The 11652-nt window shown below is 44.8% G+C and overlaps 1 protein-coding gene across 3 annotated transcripts in view; it reads left to right on the plus strand.

Annotated features, from left to right (window-relative positions):
• The window catches only part of GTF2H3 (general transcription factor IIH subunit 3), an 89170-nt gene extending 85109 nt beyond the window's left edge, over nucleotides 1-4061 (plus strand). For all 3 annotated transcript variants that reach the window (XM_069619690.1, XM_069619691.1, XM_069619689.1), the window contains exon 13: nucleotides 2637-4061. In XM_069619690.1, the coding sequence (XP_069475791.1) occupies nucleotides 2637-2706 (70 nt within the window). In that variant the 3' untranslated portion in view covers nucleotides 2707-4061. The remainder of the gene's footprint in view (nucleotides 1-2636) is intronic.
• The last annotated feature ends 7591 nt before the right edge of the window (nucleotides 4062-11652 follow it).

Raw genomic sequence — 11652 nt, forward strand, 5'->3', positions numbered from 1 at the left:
AATCCCCTGACCTCCGTACCTAGGATGATCCAGCTGATCAAACAGTACAGTGAACTATCCGGCTTCAAGATTAACAGGGCCAAGTCGGTCCTATTCCCAATGAAGGAACTTGGGCAAGGAGATGGAAATAGATTTGCTCCATTGGGACTCACGGTTAGAGGGGACACCCTGTGATACCTAGGGATTAGTGGGATGTGGGAGCCTTATTTGAAGCTAACTTCCCCCTTATTAGTTTCCGGTTTTCAGGCCGATCTCGAAAGATAAGGAAAACTGACCATATCCTGGCTGGGACGACTAAATGCCCTGAAGATGGTTTGCCTGCCAAGATTCTTATATGCATTCCAAATGCTCCTGATTCCTCTCCCATAGTCATTCTTTCGGCAGGTAAGGGCGGCGATGATGTTGAAGTTTTTGTTCTAGGGGAAGAAAGCAAGAGCAGCATATGATGTCCTCACATTGCCCAAAGACGGGGGCGGGGGAAGGGACCCCCGAATTTGAAGAAGTATTATGAAGCAGCACAGCTGAGGGTCCTCATACCCAAGGCCAAAGGAACTTCAGTGGGTTGTTCTGGACAATAACAATGTAGCCCCCGCTACAGTGGCAGAGTGGCTACGGGTACCCGCGAAGGGTTAGGGACCTCCCGATTTTGGGCACCATATGGGAGGTTTGGCGCAAAGAATTACTTCATGGCTGTCTCCCCTGAGTCATATCTGGGCAACTGATGTCCAGGAGGCAATCCCAAACCCTGACAGATTCCAAGCTTGGTTTGAGGCGGGCCTAGGGAGGGTGGGCCAGCTCTGGAAAGCGGGCACATTTATTACAATCATGGACCTTGAAGTGGCATTGGGCATAGGACCCCTCTCGGCCTTTTCCCATCTCCAGCTGAAGGGTGTACTTACGGGCGAGAAATGGAGGGAGAAAATTCAGAGAGACCTCACCCCCTTTGAGGAGCTTCTAGACATACAGAGGGAAACAAGGGCTTGATCTCTGCCATGCATAGCGCACTGGTGATGCTGGGAAGGGGTCAACAGAGAATCTGAAGCTAAGGTGGGAAAGCGATGTGGGGACGGATATAGATCCAGAATTATGGGGGAGAATATGTAAGGGGGCCTCGTAGACCTTGATTGCTAGTCAGTACAAGTTGCACGCCATCAAGCTTCTTCATAGATGGCAATATGATCTGGTCAGGTTGTCAAAGATGTTCCAGTCGGCTAGCCGCATGTGCTGGTGCTTATGTGGGGAGAGTGACGATTAATGGCACATGTGGTGGGGGATGTCCCCGTATTAAGGTGTTTTGGGCGGAGGTCTTGGGCTGGATTAAAGGTTTGGATGGGATCCTCCGTACTAAAACACAGTTTCTGATACTATTTGGGATGGAGGAAAGTGATGGGGAGTTCAGAAGGCTGGCGGGGGTGGCAGCGCCCCGCTTGCTTGCAGCAAGGACCTGCCTTGTAATGCAATGGAAAGGTACTAAGATACCAGGAGCAAAAGAGTGTATCAATGTCGCCATAAATATATGTACGATTGAGGGGATAACCGCTGCGCCCCATGGGAAAGCTGCACCGCACGAAATGTTATGGGTTGAATTTATGGCAAAATATTTGGACAAGTAAACAAACGTATGGTAAAATATGTAGGTAAAGGGACTGTACCAGATGGAGGAACAGGCTTCGAGAGTGACTAACCTCACCGGCTACAGGGTCCCCCCCAACTGGATATTACCGCAGTTGGGAAAACGCCTCCCCATAGACGGCCAAAGACATTAACTACCAATAGGAGTAAAGACTTACCACACACCACAACTGAAAGACCTGGTGATTGTGGTATGTTGCAGAAGAAGACACTGTTCAATGGGGAGGGGGAAGGGTGCGTGGAGGGGGGGCGGTGAAAAGCAGTACGGGTTAAGGGTGTGACTTTGGAGGGGGGGTAGTTTTGAGCTACACCACTGTCCTACTTCTGATCATGTTTTTTGATGTATTAAAACTGCAATAAAAACAAAGGTAAAAAAAAAATTGACTCCCATTCCAAAGCTAGAGCCAATCGATATCTAAACCAAAGTACATTTCAGAAGGATTGAAGAATTAATGCAGGATTCACGTCAAACAAATGCAAACCTGTTGTTAGTACTTGAGAATCTGATCCATGAATCGTTTGCTGTCGCAACCCAGCAGAGCATCAACATTTCCAGTCTGAATGATTGAATCACAAGGGCTAGGTTTGGCAACATGATGTCCATTCGACTTAAACTAGCTTTGTAGAGCTGAGGGGGAAGTGCAACGCTGCACTCTAACATAGATTTAATGAGCAAACTGAATAGCCATCTTTTATTTACGTGAATTATGGTGAATCCAGTCATTAGCCCTAGAATTGGTAAGGTATATAAAATATGCACACTGGCTGATCCCTGAGTCCCCCACCTAATATTCCTGTTTTTGTGACTTACTGAGAAAATTGATCTAATTGTCTTTGCATGGAGCGACTTCACATTCCACGGACACCACGTGAACCGCTTTCCCTTTATTGTGACTCAGATGCCTCCCCACCCCGACTGTGTGTTTGTGTTCTTTGTAACTTTGTATGATAGTCCTAAGGACCATTTCACACATTGTCTTGATCTTCACCATCTCTTCTTTCAGGACTGCATTTAAGATTTCTCTGCCTCCTGTCATGAAGTCGAAGAAGAAGAAATTAAAGCCCACGCTATAGCATCTATCAACGAGAAGGCCATTTACCATGCTACATGTAGTGGATTACAAAGTCAGAGACTTTACTTGTATCTGAAAACATTATTTATTCCTTGCCTTAACCTCGCTGCCATAAGATCTGTTTACCACAATGAGGTGTTAAAAACAGGTTGGATCTGCCAGAAATGTAACTGTATTTACACAGTCAGAAGAAGTTCAGTGGCACGTGTCTGCATTCTTTGGCTCCCCAGATGTTTTGGACTACGATTCCCATCAGCCATAGCCAGCATATTCCATATTGAAGTACTTTGGGAGTCGTAGACCATAACATCTAGAGAACTGCAGGTTGCACACCTTTTGTGAGGGAGAGGAGAGTGGGCAGAAGGTAAATGTGCAAAACTGAAAACGTATTCTGAGTTAACTTATTCTGTGCCATGCCTGATGTTTATTGTAAAAGACTATATGGAGCCCAAGCTATGCCTGTAGGCCTAGGATTGAATTGTAAAATATGTAAATGCGTATTGCTCTGTTTTCTTTACAGAGTGGAACAAACCATACTGTATATTGCATTGACCATGGCCACGTTAGTTTTGTTTTCTTGTACTCATAAACGGGGAAGGTGGTTTGGCCTCAACCTTTATTTTCTTAGAACATGATCTCATTCTAATGCCATATTCATGGCTGTTTTTCAACCTTAAAACTGTTTCTGGTTGAGAATGCAGCCTTTCCTCTGGGCATGCCAACTCTTGTCGTTTATGATGAATTTAACAGGAGGGACCCCTCTACAACCTTTGCATTTCATGAAAAGTAACAAGCGCCAGCCAAGGCTGAGATTTCTGATTCAGTTGTAGAAGCATATGCTTGGGAGGTAAATGTTGTCCCTGCTTAATTTTTTTAAACTGCAGTGAAAGGGGCTGACGTGTTTGTGCTTTATTTTGCGGTGAACACTTCCACCACCCAGGCATTCCCTACCTATTGGCTACAAAATGCATACAACCTGTTACGTGCCCTTCTTAAGGTGAGAAACATTGTACAATGTTTGTTTATGTATTTAAGGGAAACCACCCCTATGCAGTCCTCTTAAAAGGACAGGGTCTAATCACTTGCTTGTAAATATTAAAGATTGATTTTCAGTGTCTGTGTTTTTTATATACTTCCAAAATCCACATTTGCTAGTGCTCTTTGACATACATGAAGAGGAAAAAATACTTTTTAACCCGATGCTTTGGTTCCCCTGTTTGGCTTTTGAATTCACCCATCAGTATTTTGCCAGAAGAAACTCTTTGTCTTTGTATATGTTATATATCACAAATTCTTAGCTGTTGCAAAATCGTCTGTAAAAACAAATAAAATCTTGTGTTCTATTTCCTTGTTAAACATGTCTAAAGTTTATTTGAAAGAAAGTGATGCCTTATTGTCCAACATGCACCATTTTCAGTATTCGTTCAGCGGCTGAACTGATCAATAATTGTTTAAACACCTTTGATTCCCTGTCAGAAGCTGGAGTATCAAGACTATCTCTCTCTGCTTTCAATTTGAAATTCTTTGGAGGTCGTTTGCATATTCCGAACTTTCTGAAGCTGAAACAAAACATACTAAAAAATAGAATGTATGTAAAACCTGCTAATGGCAGATGAAAGTACGCATTGTTTGGAATGGGATTACAGAGGTTCATATCGGACAACAATGTTTGTGTGTGTGTAATCTCTTAAAGGCACTCAAAGGGTTAATCTAGTTATGGTCTCATAATTCCAAACAGTACTATTATTAATTATCAATCGATCCACAATGGTTTGTAAATAGGACAACCTCGATAAAGAGAGTTTGAATAAAGTAAATTTCGTTTTTCTATCAAATGTATGAACTGTTGTACCCTGCCTTCTGATAGGTGATCGGGATGTCACAGCTAGCGTTGAACCATCTCTTTTTTAAAAAAAACAAAGTACACAATGGCCAACTCGAACAGCAAATTGGTGAGTACAATTTCATGCAGCTTTTTGAAAAATTGTCCCATCCCATGTAGGTACCTTTTCTTTGTAGCCTCTGGTGACAGTGGCATATGCCGACTTGAATGCTATTTATTTTTCCATTTGTTTCAGTGCACTGAACCCTTAGGTATGGGGGAGAAGGAAAGGGGAGATGAGTATCCGATGGCATCAACACACATGGGTACTAGTAAAGGTGAAGGTATGTCCATTTGGAAGAGTTGCAGGAGCAAAGTGTCTTAACTTAAGGAGCTTTAGGCATAGAGCCAGGTTTTTTCTAAAGATCAAGTAGGAGGGTTCCTTTCTCAGGCCAATGGGGAGATTGTTCCAAAGCTTTGCGGCAATGACAGGAAAGCTTGTTCCTCCTGCGGTTTTACGAGTGAAGTTAGGCACTCTGAGGAAGTGGCAGTTCGTGGATCTTGGTGTGTGAGGTGGGGCGTATTTTTCCACACGACGTTAGAGGTAAGCAAGTGCAATGTTGGTGGTGCACCTGTGGGCAATGCAGATAGTCTTGAATTTGATCTGCTTGTGGATCGGTAGCCAGTGGGCATTTTTTCTGGCTTCTGAAACGTGGTCATGCTTGGACAAGCCTAGGACGACCGGCCCAAAGGGCATTGTTTTGTATAGCGTGTAGTTTGCACAAGTTGCGCTCAGAAGTGCCTGCAAATTGGTCGTTGCAGTAGTCCGGTTTGGCTCTGGTGATGACTCTGGCTATGGTGAGGCGGTTGGTTGTGGTGAGGAAGGACTTGCTGGCATTAAGAAGTTTGGTGGTGTAGGCAGCAGAGGAGCCAATGGTGTTGATCTGGCGTGAGAGGTCTAGGGTGGTGTCTAGGTAGATTCCCAGGGTCTTGGCTGCAGGTGAGGTTTAGATAAAGTTACCGTCAAAGGTTTTGTAAGCTGGTTCCATGTTGCGGAGAGTGGTGTGCAAGCCTACAATGAGAATTTCAGTTTTGTCGTCATTTAGACCTAACTGGTAGGTTGCCACCCAGTTCTGGAAAATGTCATAGACTGAATTGATGGCTGCAACATCTAGGTGCTAGGTGCCTGAGAGAGGGAGGAGAATTTGGGTGTCGTCAGCATAATTCGTGTAGGATATGCCGAGGGCATCCAGATGATCAAAGAGGGATTTAGTATAAATGTTATACAAAGTGGGGGAGATGCATGATCTTTGAAGACTCTGCGGGTTACTGGTGTGGGTGAGGCAGCATGATCATCCATGAAGACCTGAGAGGATCTCTACCAAAAAGGACCTGGATGTATGCAGCGCGGTCGAGGATTTTTAGGTTGAAGTGTACGGTAGTAATAGGGCGGTAATTAGTGGGGATGGTGGGATTGAGGGATTTTTTTAAAGCGGCAGAATATTCCAGGCTTCTTTCAAGGATGTTGGGCACAGTTTTTTGTGGCAAAGGATGAGTTGATTATTGCTGTATTGATGGGTGTGAGTGTCTTGGCACAGACCTCCCTTTTGCAGCCTTTGATGATGTTGGCAACTTCCGAGTTCCGATACCGGGCGGTAGTCGAATTATGTGGTAGGTAGACTGCTGGAAGCCATGAGAGGCGTGGAGGTGGTCGGTGGTGGTTTGACGCAAATGGGCAGTTGCTTGACACAGATTTTCTACCGGAGGGAGAAGACTTTTCCTGTGTGGGCTTCTTGCACCTTGGTACACCAGGTGACGTTTACGATGAGGTCTGCGGGAGGAGTGACTAGAGACTTAGGTTCACGCAGGATAGTAGAGAGTTTGTGGGTGTTGAATTGTGCGTTATCTTTTCTTGCTTTGTAGCTACTGGCTTTGGTGGTATGTATCGCTCTTTTGAAGTCTTTGGTGAGTGAGGTGAACGGAGCTTTGGTGGCCGGGGAGGGGTCTTTTCTCCTTGTCGTTTCAGTGGCACTTTTATTGACGTGGGAAGCAAGGAGCTCGGGGGTGAACTAAGGGTTCTTTTTTTAGAGCGGGTTTGGCTTTGCGCTTTTTTAGCAAAGCAAAGGTGCCATCAGCTTGGGCTATAGTGTCATTGTAAAGATTGTCAAGGGCCTCTGGGTTAGTTGCAGTGTTGGTCAGGACCTTGAGGTCTGAGCGGATGGGCATGAGGCAGTCTTTGTTGAGATTTCTTTGTGCAGTGGGATAAGGCTTCTGGTTTCACTGGGTGACTGGGGCTGGGCTGTTTGCTGATGGGGTTGTCAAAGGAGATGGTGTGATGGTCCAATCACAGGCAGGTTGTAGTGGTAGGGCTGGCCAGGCTGCATTTAAGGTCAGCAATCCAGTCAAGGGTGCAACCTTGGATGTGGGTAGGTTCAGCTGTTCGCTGAGCAAAGCCAGCGTGTTTGAGGGTTGTGGCTAGACTTTTTGCGTGTGTGTCTGGGGTTGTTGAGGCCAAGGTTGAAGTCTCCTAAAATCAAAACCTTTGAGCTCGGCTTGATGGTGGGATTGATGGTTTGCATGAGGTCTTCAAAGGATTTTTTATTTTATTTTTTATATCCCCATATAGACAGAACAACTTTATTTTCCAAATTATTCCTATGTTCTTAATCCCTACAATTTACTAAATGTCCCTATGTAAAATGTCTTGTGGTGCCCCACTTGGTTACCCTAGAGCATTTCAGGATGCTGTAGTTGTGGCTCCTCAGGAAAAAAAAGTGGGACTATCGCACAGAACAGCTTTCTTTCCCTATCCTCTCTCACTACTTTCCTACGGCTAAAAATACGTGCACACCTCTTGGAGGTCGAGCATCTATTTTATTGTTGTCGTCTCAGGTCGGTGTGTCTTATTACTAACAACTACTTGATACATCTGATCAAGTTTTTCTTAAAAAGTGGACAACGGCAATTGCTTTTCGCTGTCTATAATAAAAGATGTGATTTTGCTAAACGGAGCCCAATTCTCTATTGTGGTATCGAGGTTCGGGTCATCGCTCCCAAACCCTATTTGGATTGTCGACCGGTTTCAGCGGTTATCTGTATCTTGCCGCTTTCTTCAGGACATGTAATAACAGTCGTGCATTACAAATCGTTTAAAAAAAGACAGTTTAATATTCTTGTCTCGTGTGTCCCGTTAATGGATCCTGGAGGATAACTCTGGGTTCTGATGGGCAGCGTGGCTTCCTTGTCACAGCCCTGTAAGGGAATGGGAAAATAGAGAGTGGTGTGCCAACAGTCTCCTGGTTGCAATAGACATTTCCATTAAATTGCACCAGGAGAGTCCTTATAAGTTTCTCACCTGTCTTCTTGTATCGATATGTAAAATCATTGTATCGTAGATTATCTCCATATACAGGCCAATCTATTCTTTAGTCTGGTGAATGTTACCAGATTCACATATTGGCATCTGTAAACCAATAGAGCACTCTTAATATTTCTACATTGTGGCTACAATTACTGTATTTAGTTGCTATGTCACTACATTCAGTAACCCAGAGAAATGTAGCTTGCAGCGTGTTCTGCTTTTTAGTAATGCTAGCTTCACATAAGTTGTATGTTTGCTCTTGCTCTCTCTTATGGGAGTGTAGCCTAAATGGAGACCAATATACATATTCAGATATTATGTTCTGCCAAAGTGCTGACACCTAGTCATGCCTTATTTGGCTGAATTCAAATCCTAGGCAGCCATATTAGACATCTAGGCATCCTGCTAATGCAGTTTTTTAGTTACCGTATCATTACATACATTGGGCCAGGTAGTTGCAACTATACTGGTTTACCTTCTTGACTGGGTACTCCTGCGTGATACTCTCTACTGACGGTCACTTTCTGGCTGCCATTTTGACAAGGCTGTTGTTTATATATGCCCCGTTCAGGTGATCACAAATAGCAAAATCTCAAATTATGATATTGCATGAACAAGTCCTGCTTGCTATAATAAGCACCGTATAACGACGGCTTATATATCATATAGCTCACAGTGTTACCCGCTTTCAATTCACTTCTGGGAACCTAGACGTGAATGCCTACACATTGCCCGGTGTAAATGTAGTCTGTTATCGGGCCGCCTACATGTATGTATATAATTATCATCCTTTACTGCCACATAGTTGTGTGGTGTTCCACGCAAATCTAGGTGCCTATATGTGTCTAGTACCGTCTACCGGTAACATTTTGATGTTTAATTGTGACACGGGCTACAAGACAACTCCTGTAATGTTGGGTAATGTAGTTAGCCTTGTCTAAGGATATATTCTTCAAAGGATACAATGGGGTTTTGGGAGTGCGGTAGATGAGGTGGAGACTGGCAGTATTTCTGGGTGAAAGAGTGAGCTTGGTAGAGAGCCTTTCACAGTTTGATAGGACAAGAGTTAATGACCCTGATGGCAAGGGTGTTTTTGTAGATTAGAGCGACTCAGCCGCTTCTGCTATGAGTTCTGTTGTTGTGCAGGATGGCATATCCTGGGGGGATGGTGATAGATAATGCAGGGCCTGCTGTTGGGTGGAGCCAATTTTCAGATATAGTGAGCAGGTCGAGGTCGTTGGAGGTGACAAGGCCACGAATTTCAGAGGCATGCACAGGGTCTGATCTGGTGTTGATCAGGGCACACTTGAGAGGCTCGTTCGGTGTGACCACTGGGAAGGAATGAGGAGATGAGCGAGCATGATGTTGGGGGGATGGGTGGGTATGAATATGGGTCTAGGTGCACAAATGGAGGAGCTTGTTTCTCGTGTGGATGTGGGGGGGTGCTGTGGAGGGAGGAGTGAGAAGTTTGGGGGTGAAGGATCTCCTGGTGTGATGCTGGAGATGATCGTTTCTGATGGATAGGGGGTAGACAGGAAGGGAGGAATGGGTGCCATCATGTCGGCAGACAAGAGGTGGGTGACTACTGCAGGGCAAGTTGCGTGAATGCGCGTACCTGATGCAAGGGGTTGCGGGCCTGGATGGGTGCTGCTTGAAGTTCGTAGTTGCAGAGTCCTAGGGACGCCACATCAAGGTGCCTAACACCTGCGGCACACAACACTGCTCCTTTGCCTGCATGGGCTTCGCCGCAGTGGGCTTCAGTGCCTGGTATTTTTTCGATCATCGCCGGAAATTAGCATTTGTTGTGTCTGTGTGGTGGAAGTGAAGGCCCGTCGGACGGTCGGCCAGTGACTTGCGCACCTGCAACGCACAACACCGCGCCCTTTGCCTGCGCGAACTTCACCACAGTGGACTTCTAGGATTGAGAACGGTATGCTAGAAAGAAAGGTTTTGCCTTTCAGCCTTTCAACAGTGCTTAAACATTAAAGTCTTCCAAAATGGTGGCAGTTCTAATGAAATAATGACCACAATTTATTAACATATTTGAGAAAGATCTGGAGCTGAACATCATGTGGTTCAGTTACATTCAGTAGGGCAGTTTGTGGAAAATCATCTATCTTTGAAAAGATTGTTGTATATGAAGGAATTTAAGTATTAGATGTAGTGTTCTTGAGACAGGGTGTAGTGTTCCTGGGACTGGGTGGCCACAATTCATAAAGACTGTAGATTCCAAATGCTTGGTCTCTTCAGCTTACCAGAGATGTTCCTGGCCTCCTAGTGTCACTACTTCAAACTGAACAAATGCTTCATACCTTCCCGTGTGGACTGGCACGCAGAGTTTAACCAATAAACGTAGAGGTTACTTTTAGAAACAAATAAGCAGCAAAAAGAGTAGACTTTTTTTGCAACCTATTTTATTGCACGCTTCCAGGGCTATGGAATTCTTTTCGGAGTGGGCCTACAGTATGTGACCCTCTAAAGGTGGCAATTGGAATTCCTCTAGGGTATGCTTTATTAGCCTGAAGAGCTTATGATATCGATAAAGATGTCTCCAATGTGTATTGCTGTTTTAAAATCCAGAACTGAACACTGTTAAACCCATGGCACATTCGTTCATAAAGCGTTCTCATTTGACAATCTGTAAATCTACAAACCGGTATGGCCCACAGATTGTTCCAAATTCCACATTGCAAGCCTAACCGCAACACTGAGTACTAACAGCCAATCGCCCACGACTGCCCAGGTGGATTGATGTACTATCACCAAGCCTGTGCCTACTGTACATAACAGCCAATTCCCCATGACAACCCAAGTAGATTTACATACTATTAAAAGGCTTGTGCATCCTCGTGTTGATATAAATCCCGAAAACGTAGTGGGCATTGACCCCAGGGAAGTAGAGAACACTAACTTGCCAGTACATACATAGATAGAGGCATTACTTGCATCCAACATTTGCTCCCTTTTCAAATTGCACATTGAAACATAATACATTTGAACAACATATGATTCTTGCAAATGTCCGCCCCTCTTCCCCACGCAATGCAATCAATTCAACATAATATTCTGTCATAGGTCACACACATCTTTACACTACATTGACTCACATGGTAACTTAATGTCCATATTTTGTGAAGAATGGAAGCCATGCCCCCTCTATGTTGGTGCGCACATTGTCCAGCAAATGAGTCAAGTACTTCATATCATATATGGCACATGCTTTCTGCACCCACTCCTTTTTTGTGGGTATTTTGTCGCTTTTCCAGTGGTGGGCGGAACTGCTTCTGGCCGCCACCTGTAGTGTGCCCATCATGTGACCCTCTCCCTCCTCACCCCTCCCCCTCCAAGCCACGGCAACAGTGTCATTTGTATACCATCTAGCCTTGTAAACCATTTCAGGACCTGAGCCCAGTACCGCTGCATGCAAGGGCATTCCCACCACAAATGATATAATGGCTCTGTGGTTGTTTACATTTCCAGTAGTGTGAGTCAGCCCCTGAATACATTCTTGCCAACGTGGTCGGCGGGTAATCCCATCAATGGATGAGCTTAACTGCCTGCATTCTATATTGTAAGGACACAGTGGATAACTTGGCACTCCCACATATCCTTGACCACAACTGATCCGAAATCTCTCTATTCAAGCCCTTAGCCAATTTAGTTGTTGCCGGCAGGATGTCCGCCGGACCATTATGTCTTACTTCCACATACAGCTTAGCTAGCCAACCCTTTGCGTCTGTGCTCTGTAGCAGCAGATTCACAAA

Source organism: Ambystoma mexicanum, chromosome 10, assembly GCF_040938575.1.
Source record: "Ambystoma mexicanum isolate Mex_15411 chromosome 10, UKY_AmexF1_1, whole genome shotgun sequence".
NCBI classification, from domain to species: Eukaryota; Metazoa; Chordata; class Amphibia; order Caudata; family Ambystomatidae; genus Ambystoma; species Ambystoma mexicanum.